Below are 25140 nucleotides of genomic sequence, written 5' to 3'. Positions count from 1 at the left end.
TCGAGCCTGTAAAACCAGATAGAAATGACATATTTAATCATTAATAAACACACCATCAGGTAAGGCAAACCTTTCTGCTCTTTCATCTTACTACAACAAAGGGGGTCCATTTTGATTCTTTCAATCCACCAAAAGGCAATATCATCTTGATCATTTTAGGTCTATCCTTGCCAGGAGTATACCAATGATAGGAAAAATGAAATAGGCAACTTCAAGAATCACAACTTTTCCTTGAAAAGTAACGTTACCTCCCACCCAGCCATTTCTCCTTTGCCTTTCCTTATTTTATGTTACTTTCCTGTTAAAACCCCAGACCCTGTCCTATCAAATTTAATTTCCATTTCATTGATCAAGTTCTTGGCATTCAAACAACAAGTAGACTCATCCTCTTAATGCCCATGATAAATCATGTTAACACTTTCTCATTTCAAATTGGACCCTAATGCCCCAGATTTCTCTACTTCCCTCAAAACCTTCCTAGTGGTCCCTGTGTCAGAACAAAGAAAGGTAACATCATCCATATACAATCCACTTCTCCACTACCTGGGAATAAAAAAACCCTTATCCTGTTATCATAATCCCTTGTTAACTGCGAGGGTTACATTCTTTGGTTTCGGTCATTGTTTGCGATTTAGAGCAAGGCAACAAAACTTCCGCTGAAGCAGCCCTATTACTTTGTAAACAAGGAGGCTAGTGAATAGGTCTTTTAATCCAATCGAATTATTGCTTTTTACTTCGAGAAGCTTTTGCAGAAAAACGACTACTTGCGTGTTAACTCTGCAGGCAGACCACGTGGGAACATTTTTGCAGTGAAAATTTCCCCTGTAGTTATTCAATGTACATGTACATCGCATTACATTAGTCATTACAGTCATTCCATTAGTGAGCAGGAAGGGCCAGTTTAAGTCATAATTCTCGTGAACTCTTGCTTTTGCCCGTGGTGAGACCAGAGGTTTCCAACAACATGGCGACCATACATTACTTTCACCAAGTTCACAATTTTGTGCTTCATTTGGAATTTGTAAAATTTTGCTATACTGTGAATTCATTTATTTTGTTATCGAGATTTAGTAATTGGTCTTGGAAATTGGGACTGCAGTTCCTCTTTAAGACCCTGAAGGAAAATAGGGGTAGGGTAATAGAAGTCACAAATCAAAATGTTAAGTTCCCTAATTCTTTTACTTCTCATAAAGTAAAACAACACCATCAGCATTAAAAAACCCCAACATATTTAGGAAATAATCTTGGAGAGACCGTTTTTAAATGGATTTATGACATAATTCTTGCCTCTGTAGCTGAGATGACACCCATGTAGGTCATGTGGCATCTATAAGACCTTAAGCGACAAAACCGCTCCACTTCTTCCACTCACTCTGACAGCTTCCTTACTTGTCTTTATTGTATGGATTGTAGATTCATTTTGCCAAATAACCGACCAACAGCACTTTTAATCCTTCATTCAGGTCATCACTTTTGCACTTTAATTTTTGTCTTCTAAAATCATCATGAATCGGGATCTCATAGCAACATTGGACGCTTTTCACTTTCTCATACGCTTGTAAATAGAACTTGTGAATAAGTCCACGTGCAAAGGAGGCTGACCAAGGAAGAACAAGATCTGACCACATGGTTGCTCTCTCATCTCCTCTTGTGAAAAGAATTTTCATGCTATCGCACATCTCAGCTCACACACGTTTCTTGACCTGGCAATCCGGGAGTCACACGGGGTAAAATGGTATATGGAAAATTCCGCTAGAGCTAGAGGTTTATTCTTATCCCCTGAAATGTCTAATCACACGTCTATGTCATGTCTACAGCTTGTAGAGGTTTGCTATACCAATATTGGGGGAGAAAAAAGCTTACAGAAATCCATTTTCATCAACCTTATTCTCAGACAAATCCTTTCCTTTTGACTTCTTATGATTCTGAGGCCTAATGTTTTCCCACAGTTTAGGGTCATATTCTATTTAAGGATTTAATGTTGTTTTCCATCTAGCTAAATCATCACCTTAATTGGTAGGTCTACACCATCCTTTATAGACATATCTTCCACAGTATAGGGGGTAACCCCTACGCTAGACACATGGCTTCTTACCAGTTCACTAATTCAGTCATCCTGTATCATTTGCATTCTTCATCAAAATTTTAAAAAGCAAACTTCGCTAAAGCAGAAGAGTTTCAAGCATTGCCTTTTCGCTGCTGATGACGAAGTATCTCCAAAACTATGTTACTGCATCCATAGGAAAAAATGGGGACAAAATCCCTCTGGGAATATATACCTCGGCCTTGGGTGGATCCATATTCATGGTAACCCAGAAGAAGGTTTTAGTAGGTGAGAGAATGCATGAATTTATTGCTTATTTTACCACATAACCTTATATTATCTAGACTACTAGACTGGTATGAAAATCACAACATTCATATTTCAAAGTTGTTTATAATACATAACAGTATGCTTTTGACAGTGTTCCAGCAGACTTTTAGCCATATTTCAAATACTTTTTTTTATGTAAACTCTTGTTACATCATCTTTACACTGTAATAATAATAACTACATTACTTATAGTATGCTGCATGACACTTCAGGCATTTTAAATGGCTGCATCTGTACATTCAAGAAAGGGTTAGGTCCATACATACTTATCTAGAATTCATGACATTATTTCTAGAATTCATGTACATTACGTTCAAACAAATATATACACAATGTGTACTTGACTCAATACAAGGGGTTACATACTGTATGCAGTAATTATGCAAAATAATAAATAACATGCAGCTCACCAGAGTAACATTACACAACGATCAATTCAGTATGATGGAGCTTGCTGTATTTGAAGCACAGAAATTAAGTAAGGGGGGCAGGGAAAGTTGTGATATTACATGTTGTAATTTTTTTCCCCTCAGTTTTATAACTGATATTTGTTTAATTACTTTTTTATGACCTCTGATGGTGAGCACAGTATAGTTGCATGGTTGCCTAAACCTGTCTATTGAGAGCTGAGTGTTTTTAATCTACAAGTGTTATATATTTTAGCTGTGAGTGCTTGTTATTTGTTTATTTTTTGTAGATTGTGGTATGCATGCTGTAATGTGGTTGTCGGATTGTTAGGATGTCAAGGGGTGTATCTGTATTTTGTTAAATGGATAAAATCTTGAATCTGGCATTTCTTCATCCCATTATCTCAAACTGTACAGGATTTGTGTTAGATAATAATGTCCTGTGCATTGCATGTTTGCTTCTACAATGATGATTGAAGGATGTCAATAGAGCAATAGAGCCAACAGCCTTGGCTAGCTGGAGCTACTTATTAATTTATCATTTTGGCTCTTTATTTTCTGCCATTTTAGGAGACATTATTTTACTCTCAGAGTTTCTGCCTCTGGAATGTTTGTGTAAAGGTAGTATTTTAAATTAATCATTATCTGTTGTTTTCTATGCATTCTACATACTCCTTGGGATACCATTTTCTTTTACCTGTCTGAGGTAACAGGGCATGCATTGTGTAGGTGTGTATTCGAGATGGCAAGATTCCTTTTCTTGGTACAGCAAAATTTGTGATTTGATTTCAGCACTGTTCTTCAGCTGTGGTCATGCAGGGCCAGTTATGTCTGGTGTCCATTATGCCTGAGTGCTTTATTAAGTGATTGAGCACACTGCAAGAGAGGTGTGTCCCTCACCAATGGTATCACATGCCTACAACTGCTGTGAGGCCTCTAGGGGTCTCTGTGTTTCTGAGGCCTGAGATAATCCTGCTTGGCTGATCATGTGCTCAACTTGGTTCCCAAAAACAGCTAGCTGGTGATTGGACCTCGGCTCAAACTTGTCACGAACAGTTCTTTCTGGACCGTATGCGGACGACACAGTCTGAAGTAGTGAGGAAACACTGGGGGAAAAGTCATGCAGGAGACGGGAATGAAGACGGGGGGCGTGTCCTTGGTGCGCTGGTGTACGGGGAAGGTGTGGCCGAGGCAAACAATCCAAATAAGTCCATCGCGAATCCAAAATACGGGCAAAAGTCCATGGCCAGTTTATCCATCCAAGTCAGGAGGTTAAAAACAGGAACAGTGTCGGAACCGGCAAGGGGAACAGGAACAGGCATAGAAACTTAAAAACATAACAGAGCCAGGCGCATCCAGGTCCCGGGCTCTCACGATATGGAAATCAAATGCAGAGCGCGGGACTGACCGAGTGTCGGGACGGGAAAGAGGCTGGAACAAGGGGCAGGTGCACAAAATTAGGTCCAAAGTGAAAAGAGCCGGAGCGCCCTTAAGGAGGAGGGACTACAATCGTGACAGAACCCAGGAGTATAGTGGTCAGCCTGCATTTCTGGGAACACCTCTACTGATTGAGCGTCTTGCTCTGCAAAGCTTAGTTTACCCAGAGAAAGGGGAGTAAACAGAGCGGATGATGTGCTCTCTGAGAGACAGGGCAATTGAAGGACGTTCGGAAACTGCATTTGCCACTCTCATTGTAGCAATATAATTTCAAATAAAAGAGAGAAATCAGAATTAACCTTTTCACAAAAGTCCCAGACAGGCCCATATCGATGTTTTGTTTGCTCATGCATTGCTAATTTCGATTCCAGTTCTTGAATAACAAATGATGTATACATTTCTAGGTTATTCTCAAGGTTTTTCCTATCTTTTGTTCCATTCATTGTTCCCTCTATGTTGACTGGGAGAGAATACTTAGTGCCATGAAGTAGAAATTGACATTGAGCTAGCCTTTTAAGAAAATGAGTGTACCCAAACCACGCCAGAGAAATGCCTGGTTTGCATTTTCTTAAACTTTCAGGACCCTTCACTGTCTGAACCTGGCACTTTGTGAGTTCTTTAATGTGCGCTTGTCCATTTGTTGAGAACATGGTGAAGGATAATTCATCAGACCATTTCACATTTCACCACTGCTCAGTAGTTCAGTGCTTGTGCTCTTTGCATCACTAGACTAGCAAACATGCACATGCATTGCCAGGTGTGATAAGTGGGTAGAGCACTGCAGCCCTATTATGGTCTCTAGTTCTGGGACTTTGTGGTACACTGTTTTTAATTAAACTGGCTGCTTGTGCCCCAGGTTGAAAGTTGGAGCCAATTCCAGTCAATTGCTCACCTGTTTTGCCTTGCCTGGCAAATGCATGGCATCGTGATCCTGGAGTATGCCTCTCCACCAATGTTGTCCTTTGTTGGTGATGTCCTGAGTTACATGCAGGCAACAGCTTAGCTCAACTTGCTGATGGCTCATGAGCAATGGTGTCTGTTTTGGTCACTGAAGCACCAGCCAAACTCACTCCAACAATATCCTCTATATCAGTCACTGAGGACTCCTCCTCAAGCCATGCTGGCTGTCATTCCAGGGCCTTGCAGAAGTATTCAGACTGTTCTTATGGTGAAATTGCCAAATGAGGCATATCATTTATTATATTAAATATCTTATTGAAAGACTGAGTGCTCAAACTGAAGACTTCTAAGGGTTAGCTAGGTTACAGCCAATGCCAGCAAAAACTAAAAAGGACAAAAATAAGTATATTGTTTTGTATAGGTATATAGACCTGTGAACTCGGTAAGTTTCTACTAATCGTGTACATGGACACACTGCAATTTCTAACCATCGTTGGTTAATTAAGTTTGCTCAAGTTCTCAAGTTGCTTTTGGATTGCTTATGGGCTGCAGTTTTTTACGTCTTTCACCATAGTCAAGACCTTGGGCCGCTCAAGGCCATTCACGTTCTTGTTCTGAAGACACCTCTGTGTAGCTTTAGTCTTGTACTTTGGCTCATTTTCCTGCTGAAAGGTGAATTTTTCTTCTAGATCTGAAGTAAAAGAAAAATTCACAAGCTTTGCCTGTACTTTGCTCCTACTATATCCCATCAGTCTTGACAAGCGTTGAAGTTGAAGGGAAGCAGAACTATAACGTAACGCCGCCCGCACCATGATTGATGATGGTGTTGACTGAATAAATTTGTGTCAGATGTAATGCTTTCTGTTTAGATCACAAAATTCCCATTTTGATTTGTCTGACAGCAAAACACTTTGCCACATGTTTGCAGTATCACTTAGGTACTATGCCTTGTTGCAAATCCATTGTGGGTTTTGAGATGGGTTTTTTTCAGTCCTGTCCAGGCCTCCTTATTGAGCGACCTGTTGACATTTCACACTGAACTCTGTATGTCTTTCAGAGTCACCATTTGTCATGGCATTTCTACTCAGTTTCCTTCTTACCTGGCATCTCAGTTTGGAAGGATAGCCTGATTTAAGTAGTGTGTCCTGCCTTCTGCTTCTTAATCATTAACATTATCATGCTCAGAGTGATATTAAAATATTTGATACCCTTATTCTGCTCTTTCACATCATACATCTTTATTCCTGAATTGTTTTGAAAGCTCTCTGGTCCTCATGGTTGAATCTTTGTTTGAAAAACCGAGGGACCTTCCAGTATATTTATACTGAAATCATGTGAACTATTAATCCGCATAAACAGAGGCCACTCAACTTATTGTGTGCCTTGCTGAGGTAATTCTGTGCACTTTTGTTTGCCACAGCAAAGGATAAATACTAAGTAATACTTAGTCAGTCCTGACATTATTTGTCCAGATTAGTTACCTATTTACTTCTTAATTTTTGTTTTTTGTTCTTTGTAATTTTGCTGTGAATTTGTGTAATAATGAATAGGAATTAATACGTCATAGTGTCAAGTTTAAAGCAACATGGTGCAAGAGCCCATATACAGTAATCCTGCATTATACAGTATGAGCTTCACTCTTCAAAAAGTGCTCATTAGGTTAAAATGAAATTCCCATAACTTCCCATGGCATAATCTCTGATTGGTTCCAGAACTAAAAAATGGGCCCTTAAACACCCACACTGTCCTGTAGTATATGTGCTTAATGCAAACATGCCTTTATTATAAAAAATGTTACAATATAATAAAAAAGTCCTTGTCCCAGAAGATGCAAGATGTGAAGAATCTCTCCAATGTTTTATGAGAGTGCAGCTTGTAAATGTCAGCTTGTTAAATGAAAAATAAAAACAGGAATTATTACATCTTGTATAACAAAAACAATGGATTACTGTGCTGTTACAAACTGGTTGGATACTGTATGTAGCTAAGCCAGTCCAGCATTGACACTAAGCATTCTGGAAAGTTATTTGCTTAATTAATTCATGAGCCACATCTGTATGGAAGTGCTTGCTTTCATTATACCTGGTGCCTCTCATTTACCCATTTGTTTCTATTTTTTGTCCACTACCGGTACATCATCTTAACTATATTACAGTAGAAACTTTACTTTCACTAGGGATTGTGCAGAGAGCTGTTGCAAATTGCCAAATTCCCATTAACCAAGTCATCCCCTATACCGTCACATAGGGTTCTGCAGTGTATGGCTAAAAAACAAAAGTAACCCTCCCTTATAGAATAATTAAAGTTCTGATGTATTGACTTTACATTAATTAAAGTAACACTGATCAACTAAAACAAACAATGGTAATCATAAATAACAACAGTAATAAAAAACTTACAGTAGTCAGCAAAATTAAACAGCATGAATCCCTCCTCTGCATCCAGTGGATGCCTGCACTTTCTCTCTTTTCCTCTGTGATAAGCGTGCCCCCACTGTTAATGAAAAGGGCTATACAACTGCCAAAGAGTCTGTAAAGTTGTCTCTTCAGCCTGTTATTGTCCGCGCTGCTGACGCAAACAGGAGCATTCGTTACAATATAAAATCGAGAGCACATTGAGATGCAGGTGGTGCCCCTCTATTCCTGTAGGGGGTACTTGGGCGGGGGGAACGAAGGTGCTCCTTCACTAACAAGATTTGTCTGATGATCCTAGTTTGACAATACCGTGTTAGCCAAACCAAACCATGAAAAAGTGAATTTACTAATGTTGAGACCCTATTGTATATTTGAAGTGAGTAAAAACCTGCTGAAATTGTCATGGTGATCTACTAGGAACATGAGTTGTATTTCATTTGTGTGCCAGAAAATAATAGGCTGACAAAAGTACAGTAAATTCTGTTCTACAGTTTGTCTAGCTACGAAAAAATATGTATTCTATATATCTGCTGTAGAGACTATAAACTAGACATTTGTCTCTTCACTGTCTGCCATCCTGAATAACAATATTTAGAAGTCCCTCTTCTAGAAAAAAAAACCCTCTTCCCTCATCTTGTCTCTCAAACCTCATTTTTTCAAGCCACTAGAAAATAAATTGTTGCCCTGTAGAAAACATGTGATTAAATTGTAGCACAATAAATATAAAGGGGTCAGGTGGTGTCACATTTGTATAAACAATATAAATGCTTACATCCAGTCATGATAAAATAGTGTTCAAAAATGTTAGTATCCTTGAAAATAAAATGTTGTGGTGTGATCTGATGTGAAGAGGCCTAAACAATGAACTCTAAACCAAAATAAAGAAATGCTCTCTGCCAGCGAACCAGTGTGCATGATTGAGATCCATGGAGGTACAATAGAAAAGACTGCAGTCTAGCCTTCCTCAATGATTTCTTTAATCCTACAAAAGCCAGTCTCTTCTGGACAGTTGCTTGACTATAGTACAGGTAAAAGAGCAGTGTAAATCCCTCATCTGAATGAAACGAGTTAGATTACCTGTTTTCCTTGAGAAGTACTGTAGCTGTACAGTATATCACAGTAGTACAGAGGTTGAAAATAAATATTTTGGGTTTGTGGTGGCCTCTGGAAGAGTGGTCTCCATAAGTTCTGTGTGTCCTCTCCACATTTCAGTTCCTTTGTCCCAAATTGGAAATCTATGTACAGTAGTTTTTATATTTTTCAGGACTCATCGGACTCATATCCCCTGGGCAAACCCACTTTACGAATGTTGTTGTGGAATGAGCAGTACTCCAGCTTGGTAACCTAACTTTCCAGACACTTCAGCTTGGCTGTGTGAGTATTCAGCACGTTTTTTGTTCTATGTGTTCACCTAAGATTCGGTCCTCTAATTGAAATTAGTTGTTCAATGACATTTGAACATTTGTCCACCCCAGCTGATGCAGTCTTTTAGTTTACCACCATCTCAGTTCTTAGAAGCTATGCCTGCTGCTTCATTGAGTTCTCCAGCAGATCAGCTATCTTACCCAATTAAGGGGGATTGGATTCTTTTTGCATCTAAGCTGAAGATAAGATTTCAGACACCTTTTCCCTGTTTCTGCCATCTCTGTTGGCATCACAAAAATAAAAAGAGGGCTAACAAAACAAAAAGGAGTGGCAGGCACTTAGTGTTCTGGTTTTGTGTTGCCATCACTGAACTCCAGTCCCGTGATCTCCATATTGGATATATTCTTTTGAAGAAATGTATTGTGTTGACGTATTACAATAAATGTGAGGGAAACAGCTAATTGTTAATAACAGAGTCTCTAATTCCCATTTAATGTGAGGGAGGCAATATCAAGTTGGAACAGACTGGTTTCAAAGTACTGACATTGTGAAAAATGATACTTTTATGTATTTGTAAGCATGTGTCATGGTATTTCCCTCTAATAAAGGTGTAATTAAAAAGAATTAGTTTAAGCTGGGAAGAGCTTTCACTTCCCTTTTCAGAGTCTGCTTTAGAGAGGGAGGAGAGCTCTTGCAAGTTTTTTCTTCCTTTTGTTTTTTGCCTCAGTAAGACTTCTGGTAAATGACATGGTCTGGTCTTGGCATGATGCCTGGCAAGATCACATGGCATTAATACATCCAGTGCTTTTGGCCAACTCACTCTGCTTAACTGGAAATGACAGCCAGTCCTAACTGTAACCCTTCACTCTCCACTCCATGATAAATATGTACAGCAGCACAGTACCTGGAACTGGACAGGGATGAGTCTCCATAGTCTAGATATCCTGCTGTAGCAATTCTCAGTTTCACACATCTATGGTCCTAGTAATGGTGTGCAATTTATATAAGAATTTATAAACATATTTATTTTCTTAAGAAGCATTTTGGTAGGCTACAATCTGCACAGTTATACAAGATAAATGGAGGAGATTGATCTACCAATATATTAAATATAGATAATGACTTCTCCAAGGAAAATTTACTTCATAGTACAGCAGATCTTTTCATATCTCTGGTTCTCTTACCACAAATAATATATGTTTAGTAATAATAATTAATAATTGCTTCCACTTATATAGCGCTTTTCTGGACACTCCACACAAAGTGCTTTACAGGTAATGGGGACTCCCTTCCACCACCACCAATGTGCAGCACCCACCTAGATAATGCGACGGCAGCCATAGTGCGCCAGAACGCTCACCACACATCAGCTATCAGTGGGGAGGAGAGCAGAGTAATGAAGCCAATTTATAGATGGGGATTATTAGGAGGCCATGATTGGTAAGGGCCAATGGCAAATTTGGCCAGGATGCCGGGGTTACACCCCCTACTCTTTTTGAGAAACGCCCTGGGATTTTTAATGACCACAGAGAGTCAGGACCTCGGTTTTACATCTCATCCGAAGGACAGCATCTGGTTACAGTATAGTGTCCCCGTCACTATACTGGGGCATTAGGACCCACATGGACTGCAGGGTGAGCGCCCACTAACACCTCTTCCAGCAGCAACCTCAGTTTTTCCCAGGACATCTCTCATCCAGGTACTGACCAGGCTCACACCTGCTTAGCTTCAGTAGGTTGCCAGTTGTGAGTTGCAGAGTGATATGGCTGCTGGCTATTTGGCCTATAATATGTTTGAGGAATCAAGTGTAATTCACAGAAATGGAATAAAAATATAAAATAAAAGTACAGTAGTCAAAATAGAAGATATAGTACTTTCTTTGATGAAATGCACACTCTCAGTGTTGGATATAGATAATATTACATATTTTATTTATAAAGCATCTCAACAAACCCAAGGACGCTATACATAGTGATAAAGAAAAAAGTACATTTAAAAGTAAACAAATATATATAAACAAGCATACAGAAAGGTTTATATAATAAGAATGTAGGACAATTAGTCATAGGCCCTGGATATACAAGTACAGTAGTATACAGTATAGTGCATACTGTATGATAACTGAAATGTGAAACAAGATGTCATGCAGTGCACATGGAACAGCAGAAGCTCCACAGTGGCATAATGGACCTACCTGAGAATCTAGGATGTGAATTTAAAAACATATATTCTGAGAGTGAACTAGATGGTTAAAAACATACAATCATTTCCAAAATTACAAGTGTTTAAAAACAACTGAATGGCCTTTATTGTTCATTCTTTGCTGTTTTGGTCATTATTATTTGTCAGTAGTGATTCACTGTCTTTTGTACTCTGACTGGCTAAGGCAAAGAGAAGTCCTGATGTCTCAAGTTTTGCAATGGTTCTATATTTGCGAGAGGTTTTGTAATGTCACTGTTACTATTACAGTATCAAAGTGCAATTCAAGTAGTACTGCGACTTCTCTTTTCAAACCTGGAAGCGGATATTTTTGCACCAGAGTGTGTTGTTTTGTTCTGGGCCAAAAGAAAACTAATCCTGCTTCAGTTTTGGAAGTGGGGTTAGTAACTTTTATTACATGAAGATAAGCGTAAATAACAAGAAAGAGTCTCAGTGGGCTTCCATACAGTTGATTGGCTTGTTACCTTAGCTTAACTCAGAATTATTTCACCCTGCATCCAGAATTAATGAGAGAGTTTGAAAATCACATTGTTCTGCTGGAGCTCAAGCAAATAAACACTTCGCGTTTAGTTTGTTTTGATTTTGTAGTCCTCATTGCTTGGTCCATGCCATGAAATTCCTCATGTTATAGTAGGGCAGGATGTCACAGAAAATTACCTTGCAAGTACTGCTCGGGATTTTCTGAGAGAGAAATGCATTGAAGCTGAGAGTTTCCGACAGAGATGAATCTGAGTTTTCTCCTCATCTGTATGTCTAATGAGAGGCATTTCAAATAGTCATTTGTTATGTTTTTAATCCTTTTAAACATATACTGGCTGCCACTCGTAATCTCTGACTTGGATTGTTTTTCTCTCTCTTCTCTGTCCCTCCTCTCTCATTCATCTCTGGATCTCTCTTCCTGTGATTATGCTGATTCATAAAGGATTGGCATGTTTGTCCTTAAAAGGCAGCGTATCAATGAATACATCTGCAGGAGAACACTGTAGCTTTGTAAAATGACCCTTTATGGTAGTAACAACCTAGTAGATTAAGTGCCAGAATTCTCCTCTGTTTTCCTCCTCCTTGCCACAGTACATCAAGGCTCTCAGTAAGTTTACATGACAGGAGTGCCATCCAAATCACTCACCAGAACATAGTACACCAATATAGACTGCAGCTTCCACGTGCGTTTTGACATCTACTGTAGCCTTCCACTGAGCTTTTGAATTGCAGGTACAACTGGGGTGAGAATGGTCATTCAGCACTCCATAGCCTCTGAGCATATTCACCTCTAGTTTGATGGCACACAAGCACAACTACTGTATATTGTACATGGAAAGAAGTTCAAATTTAAATGTATTAAAATTAATGAATTAATTAGTTTCAGATCATTGGCTTCATGATTGTGAAATGCATGCATGAACCTTGATTTTATTTTTGTGTTTAGTTGCTGTTCATGAATGATCTAAGAATCTATCCATTCAGTTTCTAACCACTTTGCCCAGTTCAGCGCCATGGGGGAGCGGGAGCCTTTCCCGGCAAGCAGCTGGCACAAGGTGGGGTACACCCTGCATGGAACGCCAGTCCATTGCAGGGCATACACATACTGTACACTCACACCAGGGCCAATTTTCCCAAAAGCCCATTAACCTACCAGTAATGTCTTTGAATTGTGGGACGAGACCAGAAGGGGAGAACAAGGGGAGAACATACAAACACACAGATGGCACCTGAGTCTGGATTTGAACCCAGGGCTTCAGCTGCAGCAAGGTAGCAATGCTGACAATGGTACCACAGTGGAGACGTCAGTGTAACAGTCTATCGGATGTAAAATTGCTCACTTCTTCAACTTTTGATATGCTGAAGCAGCATTTAAATAATATAGTGCAGGACTATAAAATTGCCAGGTGGCACAGTGAATTCTTAACGTTTAAGTTCAAGTTCAAGTTTATTTTGTCATTCTAGCCATATACAAGTATACAGTGGGACAACATATTGTTCCTCCTGGTCCACGGTGCAATTACAGACAAGACACAGACATAGATAATGTAGACAGGACTAGTAATACTAATATTAATAAGATTGTGCAAACTGAGACAGTGTACACCGGAACAGAGTCAGTGTACACAGGATATATACATAGTGTATTTTAACTGTTACAGAATAGTATAAAAAATACATCACAATATACACTGAACACTGGGGGAGTTTAAACCTTGTTTCTGGAATTTGAGTGGGTGCAAGTAGGTACCAGGGTGTTGCACCAACGTGCCCCGTGTCTGACAGTAGAATTCTGGGCTGCCACGCTAAAGGTTCGATTCCTGGCCACTGCCTAACTCCTTGGGAATAATCTTAAGTCAATAATATAATTTAAATTTCATACCATATTGACATTTTTATTCATTTTATGTATCGCAGTATGTTAAATATTAAATTAACATTAAAAATAAAAATTACTCAGCCGGGTATCTTAAAATGCTTAGCCTGTTGTGAACGCAGTGTTTTTTATTCAGGTTTACCTAGGTATTCAAATAATCTATATGTTGTCTTACGTTCTGGGTAAATGATTAAGAGTGTCAAATTGTAGGACAAAAGACAGAGGACAGAGTAAATCAAGGAACAGACCACAAGAGAGAGAGACAGATGAAGGGAGACAGGAGCAAAGAATGTTAGTGCCAGGCGTGAGGTCCTTTTTTGAGATCATCTGAAAAGACCTGATTGGAGCTAAGTATTTGTAACTTGCTAAGAGAGCTTGCAATTCTGTAGTTTTTAGGGATCTTGGATTTCCTAAGTGAAGAATCCTTTGGTTAAAAACAGCCTGTTCTGCTACACGTGTCTTATGTAGCTTATGTAGAAGGTAGCTTATCTCTTCTTTAGTTTGAATGCTTGGTAGCAGCCTGTTGGTTTCCTGTGTGGTTTAGACATAGGTCTCTGGAACGTCTTGTCGGTAAACTGTACATAGGGAAACTGTTGTGTTGTGTGTAGAGTAGTATGTTTTATCCTAATTGTTAATAAATATCTGTTTAACCAAGAGTTCCTGAATCATCACTCTTTTCACCAAAACTGTGCCAGAGAACAAAGAACTCACATGCCTCTAACTATACCAATCACTCAGGTATATTCTTTGCAAAAATTTACAAGTTGGGGGTTTTTGATTATTTATTTGACTTATTGACTAATTCACGCTTTTGTTTTTCTGTTATTCTCTATTTTTCCTAACCCCCATTTGTACCAGTATTGTCTGTCACTACATCTATGACCATTACAGAAACTGGATATACCTTTCTCGTGGTTCCCCTCCTCCTCCCCCTATTATAACTGCTCGATGTTTTAGTTTATATTTTAGACATTTCAGCTACAGACCTGAAGAAAAGGAATACTCAGGTCTGAGTTCACACTCATCTTGCAATGTTAGCCCCCTCCCACCTAGCTACTGTATCTAGCCACTAGATCACAGTACTAGCTTGCAAACTATCTTATTATTGTAACAAAACAATATCATCCTGAACACACATTGTTTGACCAACTAGTTTGATTATATAGGATTAATTAAAGATGTAGGCTTGTCATGATGCTGCCAAAGGAAGAGCTTGAAACACCTTGCTATTTTCCATTTTTGGCACGCATCAAGCCATCGTTGGGTTCTTTTTCTATTGAGGCGTTGTTGGTTATTTTGCACTCTTTTTAGTTCTGTTGTAACTTTGAAAATTAAATGGCTTCCACTCTTGTTTATTTTTCTTTAAAAATAATGTTTCTCAGAAACATTTTCAAGTGACATGGGGACACTGTATTTATCCATGACTCGCTGATTCAGATGTGAGCAAACCCTGTGGGTTTTTTTTATGTCACTCCCCAAGATAGCTCTCTAAAAACCTCATGTGTGAGAGTTTTTCTTAAGAATTGTGATTACATCCTATTTGTATTGATGGTTTTTTATTATTCACATACAAAATCACATTGGTTAAGAAACGGAAGCATGACTCTTCACAGCTATTTCAAAATATTACTTCATCACTACATCGCCAGCAGCCATATCACCCTGCAACTCACAACTGGCATCCCACTGAAGCTCAGCAGGTGTGAGCCTGGTCAGTACCTGGATGGGAGACCTCCTGGGAAAAACTAAGGTTGCTGCTGGAAGAGGTGTTAGTGGGGCCAGCAGGGGGTGCTCCCCCTGCAGTCCATGTGGGTCCTAATGCCCCAGTATCGTGACAGGGACAGTATACTGTAAACAGGCGCCGTCCTTCGGATGAGACATAAAACTGAGGTCCTGACTCTCTGTGGTCATTATAAATCCTAAAAGAGTAAGGGTGTAACCTCGGCGTCCTGGCCAAATTTCCCATTGGCCCTTACCAAACATGGCCTCCTTATAATCCCCATCTATGAATTGGCTTCATTACTCTGCTCTCCTCCCCACTGATAGCTGATGTGGGGTGAGCGTTCTGGCGCACTATGGGTGCCGTCGCATCATCCAGGTGGGGCTGCACATTGGTAGTGGTGGAGGGGAGTCTCCATTACCTGTAAAGCGCTTTGAGTGGAGTGTCCAGAAAAGCGCTATATAAGTGGAAGCAATTATTATTATTTTCATTTTTTTTAAATCAGCTTGATGCAAATGTGTGGGATTTTCAGACCAAGACGTGAGACCTGAGAGCTATGCGATGACATACTGTACCATTGTGGCTGCTGGCTGGCAAATGATCTTGCAGTGTAATAATACAAAACAGTATTTCAATATGGGTTCTTGTGTACATTTTGTTGGTGTTCACGCCTTTCTTTGGTCAGACAGCCCGTCTGGCCTGTATACAACTGTGGGAAACCATGAGGGGTGTAGATGGTGCCAAACCAGAGGACTGTTTATCATTCTGCAGTCAAACAATTCAAATCACTTTTTTTCTGCAAATAGTTCTGATTGCTTACAACAGGATTCCCAACCAGGTGATTTAAGTTCAGACTCTTTGCGTTGTCTACCCATTTTATAAAAATGTACTTAATTTATTCTAGTTTCCAGTAGCAAACCCTTCATTTTTTTTCTCCTCAGATTTTATAACTATAAATTGTATAACTATATTCGTTATAAACAGCTATAACAAAGAGATTTTGTTTCTTTAGCCTCTCTGTATGTAACAGTCCCCTACAATTTTCACAATTCAGGGATTCCAAAATATTCTAAGTTAGATCATACCATCGTGTCCAAGTGTAACTTCACTTGACTTCAATTGCACACGTTTTGTTCTAAATCCTCAACATTTAAAATTGTTTGCTTTTTTATTGCTTCCCACTATATACAGTATGTGGACAAGGACGATTTGTCCTTTAATACATTGAGTTATTCTTGTATCAGATGCAATTTATGATTAAGATTTGAGTCTCTTGTGTTTGCATTGTGGTAGTGATTCAGATTTAAGAATATACGTGTCTCAGGCATCCTATTGACGTCCATTAATAAAACATAAACAGATCAGCTTGTACAAAATGCCAGTAGCATCGAATGTTCCTGTCCAATCCTTGTTGCTGCACCATTGATTTAGACTGTATTCTTTAAGAAAGAATTTAAAAATACTCAGTCATTAGAATACTCAGGTTTCATTTCATGTGGCCAGCTCTCAGACATAGGTTTTCTGTCATTTTCACAATAGTGTCGCATTTGAGCATTTTTTATCCGAAAATCAGATTGAAGGTGACATTTGAAACAATGTGGACATGCATTTCAGACAGGAAGGTGTTTAATTGTTGATCACGTTGAAGTCTTTGCACCTGCACTTCAATTCACTGTTTCATGAACAGTGATACCTTTGCATTTCAGAATTACCTGTGTGGGTGATGCTAAAGCCACAGGAGAAAACGATTTGATGAGACTAGAACAGCAAGTGGCAGGCAAAGTAAATTTGAAGTTCTACTGTACAGAATCTTCTGAAGAGCTCATGTTAATTTAATTAGTGTGTTAATGTGCTTTCCATGATACAGCTGAATCTGTCAGACTAGCACTATCGAGTTGTCCCTCGGAGACTTATGCTGGCGTCACACTTCGCGACTTTTGCTAGGATTTTCAAGTCGTAGCCTTCATTTACCCCCAGCGACTCTAGTGCTCTTAATAGCCCCTACAACTCTCTACGACTCACTACGATGAAATCAAACTGGTTTGATTTTCTCATAGCGAGTCGCAAGTCATAGGGGTGGGCAGTGAGCCAGATGTGTACTTATGAGATAATGTGCCGATTATATTACACATTAATACTACTTTGTTTACAACATTTGTTTTAAAGGTGTTTTATATTTTTAACTGTGTTTTAAAACTCATGTAAAAACAAACAACTTCATTAAGGCTGCTTTACATTTATATACATCCTAGGTACCAAGTGTTGATATAAAGCTATTATTTAGTTTAATAGCTTAACTTATTACCCCATTTCAACTACCGAATATTTGTTTCTCTACTGTGTATTTTGAATATGGGAAGACAAAGTGTTTTAATTGAACGAAGCTTTCAATAAACAGAAAGAGGTATTGCCAATGTTCTTTCTTTATTTTACTTTGCCCATTTTGAGACAAGCCTGCTCAACGCAGATGAACACGTTCTGCTCCTCGTACTGTCACTACTTTTGTGCAGGGGGGGGTCAGACGTGATGACAATTTCATCATACTGTGAGTGGAAAATGAAAAAATCTTCAAAATAATTCTTTGCCACGTGCATTTAGCCAATGAAAAAGAAGGAGACAACAACAGGAGACTTTCGGACCGCGAGTCGGAACCAACGAGTGAGATCATGTCAGGGTGTCCCAGTACCCTTTTTATAATGGTGCCACCATGAATACGTATGTAGCTTAAGTCTACTGTCACCGAAGTGCAGTCCTGGAGGAAGGGCTTAGGGCAACTTTTGGGGCACGGTATTATGAAATGGAGGGATAGTAGATTTTCTGAGCTTCATTGACACCCAAATAATCTAGCAGATGCAAGAGAGATACTGGATTCATGTGCAAAGTAGTAAAAGACATAAATCTCTGGCTACCATTACATAGAACGAGCTGTGTTTAAATTCAGTACAACCTAGTGGTTTAATTTGCAAAGGGACACACAAATGTCATTTTACCTTTCCCTCTCTTCCTGTGGGCCCTCATTGATAAACGGGTATATATACGGTCAGTGTTAAGTCAGTGGAGAGAAACCAGTAATATAGCTCCCACACCAGTGAGTTATTGCTCTTTTCTGTCTGGAGTTTATGAAAGGCTCTGTTCCAATCTCTACAATTGATTTTATTGGCAGAAAATACTAATTTCTTATGTTTAGGATGTACATTTGAGTAAATGATTGCACCAAATCAATGCCTTACAAAATTAATTTCAGTGTGAAAACACAGGCTTCTTCATCTGATCCTCCATCTTGATATGCTGAATAAAGACATTCAAATTAATCAAACAGGAAATGATAACATGCTATCAGAGCCTACTGTGTCTTTCATCTCCCATGCAGTGTCTGTTTCGCTCTCTCCTTCTACCTGTGTGAAATCTTCCTCTGCAGTTGTTTTCTCCTCAATAGTCTTGTTGTCCTTAAATGACTTTCAGACTCCCTCCCATTTCTGTAACAGTATTGCTGTACTGCTGTACTTTGCACCATCCTTCCCTCTCTCTTGCTTTTCTGTTTTTGAGCAACTTACAGATGCTGCATTGAATGCACTTTGCATTCTCCCCTTTCACCATTGATCTGTGCTGTCCAGCTGCAGGACTTGTTGAAAACAGTCCAGAAGAAAGGGGAGACTTTTGTGTTTGTTTGTCTGGCTTTTCTCAGTTGCAGACATGTGCAAGGATAGTTAACCACAAGCCTTTTTTTCCCAAGTTGAAATTCCCTGTTTATGGTGAACCACCTTCATGTGATGAGAGTAGCGACCGTATGTTATTCCTGGATTGCTACTGTAGAAATAAAAAAAAATAGATAAAGTTTAAGGTGAAGGCAAGGCAGTATGAGGATACAAACAATATCCTTTAGTTTCACTTATACTTCCTGCAGTTTAACATGAATTTACATGGTTCAGAAGACCAATGAAACACAGTGATGCTCACAGTGATGTGTTAGCAAATCTCAATAGCCATACAGTAGGAGTCTGTTTCCAGTATTTATTGGATTAAAATAAACTTCTGTCTAATACAGCCAATATGGCGAATGGACTATTGTTGAAATACACATTTTCAAAAGGAAGGAATTAGAGTTTGATGGGGAGATTGGTTACAACACAGGAAATTAGAACTGTTGGCTGACCCACGTTTTTCGTCCGGTAGGAAATCAAATAAAAAATGCTCAAAACAGTCAACATATGTTAAGTTTAAGGAATTCACGTGCATTCAATCCACAAAGATGGGATCTTACTTCCACAGGGCAGCATGCACAACGTTATGCGTAGCTGTTGTCCATTACTATTCCCTCTCAAAAGCTGAGCTGCAGTGAACTCCTCAGTTCTTCTCCTGCCTGACGCCTTTTCTCTCCCTCTCTGTCCATTCAGATGCCGTCCCAACAGGCCCCATTTCTAGTGAAGCTGTGAGAGCAAGCCACCATGTCCCAGCTGCTGCATGTGGAAATTCCCAACTTTGGCAACACGGTGCTGGGATGCTTGAACGAGCAAAGGCTTCTGGGCCAGTACTGCGATGTGTCTATCGTGGTCAAGGGCCAAGCCTTTAAAGCTCACCGGGCTGTGCTCGCTGCCAGCAGCCTCTACTTCCGGGATTTGTTCAGCGGCAGCTCTAAAACCCTTTTTGAGCTTCCCTCCACCGTGGCTCCTGCCTGCTTCCAGCAAATCCTCTCCTTCTGCTACACAGGCAAGCTTACGATGGCAGCCAGCGAGCAGCTCGTAGTTATGTACACGGCCGGCTACCTGCAGATCCAGCACATTGTGGAGCGTGGGATGGACCTCATGTTCAAAGCCAACTCGCCGCACTGTGACTCCCAGACGGCCGCGATGGAAGATCCGGGATCGGAGCCCCAGAGCCCCAGCAACAATCTCCCAGCTACCCAGGCCATGCCGCCCTCCACTGGCTGGTCACCCACCCTGCCTGTGCCTCTGCGTGGCCGCATCAAACAGGAGGGCTCCGACACGACGCTGGTGCTCCAGAGCTTGGCCCACAAGCGGGGCAGTGCCGACATCCTTGGCAGCAGGCTCTCGCGGGGTGGCTCTCTGTACTACACTGGCAGTGGAGGCTCCGCCATTTTTCCAGGGGCTCAGCCGCCGTACCCCATGCTTGGCGCCGAACGCTCCAGCCCCAGTGCATCCAGCCTGCCCACCACTGACAGTCCCACATCCTACCAGAATGAAGATGAGGAATTCGAGGAAGAGGTGTATGACGGAATCGCGGAGGACGGCTATGGGCCCATGTACAGTCGGACACCTGCTGCTTTTGGCTGTAAATATTTTCTCATATCTTTCGGCTGGAGGCAGGTCATTTTCTGCTGTAGTTGTGGTCATTTTGTCAAGCTTCAGCAAAATAGCTTATGCTAAGGGTGTGCTTTAGGACTTTTCAAATAATTACCTTTAGTTACATTTAAAAGCTTAATTTAGTTGGATTATATATAATCTATTAATCATAATTTATAGGGAATTTATAGGGAATTGAAAACTTCTTAAGTACTAGATAATGAAATATGAAAGGAAACATGGGTCATTTTTTTTGTCTTTGGTTGGCATAATACATATTCATAATTTTATAATAATATACATTTGTGTTAACATAAACTATAGAGTAATGTTCTTAAAACAGAAGGTTTGAAGAACATTGGAAGAAGGTTTTAAATCAGGACTATTTTATTCTTGTATGTCTAAATCACTTTACTGCAGCTTTATGAGCTACCCAGCTAAACTGCGAAAGCTCTTTAAAACCCTGAAGCTCTATCTCCTACATGAATGACTTCCTCATCTTAAGAGTCCCACTTAATATGGGAACAGCTGATAATAGCACAGGTGGCTTCTCCTGGATAAAACTGAGCACTGCCTACTTTGTTGTCATTCTACTGGAGAGTACATTCATGGCAGCTCTCAGAACAAGTATCTTAGCTTTTACATTCCTGTGCCTAAAGTATTTTGTCCTGAGTAAGTTGAGTCAAGACTACCAATTCTGATATTTAATGAATTATAGCTTTTACAGTATCTGTCAAGGTGGTATTGCTATTGGACTAAAATAAGGTTTTTGTTTGTGTTTGTTTAAATTAAAAGCAAAAGGACCTTGGAATGTATTTGTCCTGGACTAGGTAGAATTGACTTTCACTGAAATTGCAACTTGTACCATTCTTGCATAATTATGTTTGAGTGAAAGAAAGCTCCAAGTGAAGACTGGGTGACAGACACTAAGAAAACGACTCTGATACCTTATCTTACCTTCAGTGTCAGTCTCCTGCTAACTCTTTTTTTAAATTTGTCTTTCCTGTGTGTTAGCTGTCTCGTGGTGTGCTGAATCACAGTTCCTGTCACATAATACTTCCGGTGAAGGTGAACCTCAATATACACCTGTTTGTTGGCATGAAGTCTCAGGGCTTTGATTCTTATTATAAAGCGTCATTAAAATGTAGACTTGCGTATCTGAATGAAATATAGACAAGAAGAAGAAGGGGTTTTGTTGTCTCGATGTGTTTTTTTCTTTTTGGGCCGTTTTGTCAGAAAACTGGACTTACCCTCGGGTTTCTCTCTCTGTCCGTCTGTCCTGCTGTGTCCAGTGCAAGAGAAGGCAGAGGCAGCTACCATGCCCATCTCTCTGGACAGCCGGTCTTGTGTACTGATCCGCAGAGACCTGGTGGCCCTCCCTGCCAGCCTAATCAGTCAGATCGGGTATCGGTGCCATCCCAAGCTCTACTCTGAGGGAGATCCTGGCGAGAAGCTGGAACTGGTGGCAGGTGCAGTGCTGTCACGTACTCTAATCCAATTCCAACTATGGTTAAATGTAAGGATTCTGTAGCCATGGAAAATTGAGGATTTTTAAAGAGTCATGAATATTTTTCCCTTTAAGCGATGAATTAGGCATTAGTGATAAAGGAAATGATTTTGTGTAATCTATACTTTGCAGTGCTTTTCAATAACACTGAAAAGCATTGTACCATAATGCAATATTCCTGTGTTTCATTTCCAGTCTCATGGGTCCGTCTGTGTGGTGTTTTTCCATGTTCTCTCTGTGTTTGTGGGGAATTTCTCTTGAGTGCTCCCATTTCCTCCCACCTCCTGCTTTTCGGTTCAGTTCAGTTTATTTTTATATAGCACCTTTCACCACAAGGTTGGCCCAAGGCACTTAACAAAGCTGTGTGACAACACATGACATAAGACAGAAAGAGAAAAAGCCAGAAGACAACGGAGGAGAGGATCCAAAAACTCCTCAGTAAGGAGAAAAAAAACCTCTAGGGGTCCAAGGTCAGCAGGCTGCCCAACCCCTCTGGGCAGGCTAACATTATACAATTCTAGATTCGATATGTAATTCTGAATTATCCCACTCTCTTAATTAACTAGGCCTTTTAATTAACTGCCATTAAGTGGGAGAGCAGTTACGTGTTCTCAGTCTTGCTTTGTGAACACTGTGCTTTTGGAATAAACTCCATCTTAACTACTATCTCGTGGTTAGAACACTCTGCAGCATGCTACACTACCAACAACCTCGGGAAACCTTTGAGACAATCTGGAGGTAGATAAGACAACTTTGAGGCCAACATGACATTTTGTTGCTTGAGACTCGTCCCCCAAAATAACCTACTTGCTCACTTTTTGTATGAAAAAAAAAGATCTATCTCTATGTTGAGGTAAGACAGTATGCCACGCTGTTACTAGGAATATTCAAGTTATAACCACATTATACAAAACATTGAGCAGATAAAAAATCTACTTAGATGGTGTTTGATTATGTGTGTAATTGGGATCTTCTGCATTAAAAACGTATCCAAAGAAAATCCTGATTTACCCAGTATTTGTTTTTCTGTATCATGTGTGGCTTATAAAGAAGTCTGTGTGTCATGTTCTTTGTCTCCCCCAGGCACAGGGGTGTACATCACGCGAGGGCAGCTGATGAACTGCCACCTCTGTGCTGGCATTAAACACAAAGTGTTGCTGCGACGTCTACTGGCAACATTCTTTGACAGGTCAGTGGATCCTTCGAGCTCAGACATGAAGTAGGGAAGTGGAGAATAACCTCCAAATACTTTTATTATAAAAGGATATTGGTCATAAAGGAACAGTTTGTTTTTCAAAGTTGAATGCATTAGCCTCATTCAAGAAGAGAAAGCAAAAAAAGGCAAAAAAAAGAATTTCGGAATACTGTGTGAGCAATTCAGAATTCAGCTCTTAATCTCCTAATGGAGGTCTTAACTGATCCACTTGCTTGTTTTTTAATTGATTAATTGAGTCAGTCTTGTCAGTCTTGAGTGTCGAATACTTAAATTCAAGGGTACTGTGTTCAGCACACTTCACTCAGCTTGTCCTCGTGGTGCTTGTCGTTATCTCTGACTAAATGGCTCTTACTAGTTGAGCAAGTGATGATGAACAGATGCGGGTGGGAATTACACAGTATCACACTCCAACAGTGTGCCCTTTACAGAGGCTCAGGGGGTTACGTTTCAGACAGCGCACCTGAATGAGAGTAGTTCTCAAACTCAGAAATTGGTACAGGGTGATACCAATGACAAATCCTATTTGATGTGGTAAGATTTGAAAGGAAATGCACAAATATGGCACAAGTCGTGTAGCTGAATTCGGTTAGCCTGAGATAAAGAATTAGGCTGGAGCAGTCAGAAGACACACCGTTGGAAACCACTGATTTATAGGAAATGTTAAAAAAAAATAGGGACATGGAATAATACCGCAATTTATTTTCATTATAGTTATCAATATTCTGATTTAATAATTTCATTCTGAGGAGTAAAGGTTAATTCTGCACATTCGAAAGAGTTCAATACAATGTTTCACTCATGGAGCAGAAATAGGGAGGAGTAATAGGTAGGCCAACACAAGAGAAGAGGTGGACAGGAGCAGGCAGGTGATTCAGGTAAAAATTACAGGGGTACGTGTAAAATTCTATGAAAATGCGATTAGCACTCATTTAAATACTCGAAAAACCCTGTGTTGTATTTTGCGTTGCGATGTCATTCTGGCGTGCCTTTGAATTCCTGCCAAAGAACACAAAGAGGTGCTGTGATCGTGATCTGGAGAAGTAGAATTGTGGGCTGTCAAGTTTCTTTCAGGATCAAAGAGCTTTCTTAGAGCGATTCCTGCCATTCACGCCTTCCTGTGTAATTTGTGTCCCAGATAGCCACCTAGATATCCTGTATCTAGAAATATCCTATTCTTTAACCTCTTTCTACCTAATCTCACCTCATTTCAATCATATCTGTCTCCCTCTCTTCACTTGAATAAGGCTTCACCCTTAAAGCATGTTGTACTCTTTCTTTATACTCTTGTGAAGGATGCGTTCAGCCTTCAGCTCACTAACCTGGAGGCTATACGGGCCGTGCAGTCCCCGGTATGTGATTGTGGTATTTCTCCTTGTAGGAACACCCTGGCCAACAGCTGCGGGACAGGAATCCGCTCATCCACTAGTGATCCCAGCCGCAAACCCCTGGACAGCCGCGTGCTCAATGCCGTCAAACGTGAGTTTCACAAACCGCTCCAGAGAAACAGATACTCAAGACTGTGTCAAAATTGTGTCACCGTACAGTTGAAGTCAGTTACAACCCTTAAGTTGCGAGTCATTCTCCTCCACAGTTTAAGTAGTTCATGATTATGCATTTGAATATTGAAATGTTGCAAACGTCAATGGCTTTTATATTAAAAGAGGAGATTCTCTGTTTCTTCTGGATGCAAAAGGATGTTTTCTAAATGCCTTGGTCATGCTCTTTATTTATTTTGATACATCATGTTATTGTAGACTATCTTTCATGGCTTTTCCAGCATAGTAACAGTGAAGGCGAATGATAATGCATTTTTATGTATATTGTTTAGTAATTGTAGATGCTTGTGTAATACATTTAAAGTTTTATTTTCTTTTTTTTTCCATTTACACAAAATATGATTGCCTTGCCAGACAGTTATGAGTAA

At 39.9% G+C, this 25140-nt stretch overlaps 1 protein-coding gene across 2 annotated transcripts in view; it reads left to right on the top strand.

Annotated features, from left to right (window-relative positions):
• The window catches only part of LOC102694641 (nucleus accumbens-associated protein 2), a 50696-nt gene that overhangs the window by 8686 nt on the left and 16870 nt on the right, over positions 1 to 25140 (top strand). The window contains exons 2-6 of one of the 2 annotated variants that reach the window (XM_006640670.3): positions 8797 to 8906; positions 19588 to 20482; positions 21786 to 21962; positions 23084 to 23189; positions 24595 to 24692. In XM_006640670.3, coding sequence (XP_006640733.2) covers positions 19639 to 20482; positions 21786 to 21962; positions 23084 to 23189; positions 24595 to 24692 — 1225 coding nt within the window. In that variant the 5' untranslated portion in view covers positions 8797 to 8906; positions 19588 to 19638. The remainder of the gene's footprint in view (positions 1 to 8796; positions 8907 to 19587; positions 20483 to 21785; positions 21963 to 23083; positions 23190 to 24594; positions 24693 to 25140) is intronic. The other variant, XM_069183146.1, reaches the window with a different exon arrangement.

Source organism: Lepisosteus oculatus, chromosome 24 (genome assembly GCF_040954835.1).
Source record: "Lepisosteus oculatus isolate fLepOcu1 chromosome 24, fLepOcu1.hap2, whole genome shotgun sequence".
Taxonomy (NCBI): domain Eukaryota; kingdom Metazoa; phylum Chordata; class Actinopteri; order Semionotiformes; family Lepisosteidae; genus Lepisosteus; species Lepisosteus oculatus.
This window is presented reverse-complemented; position numbering and strand designations above follow the sequence as displayed.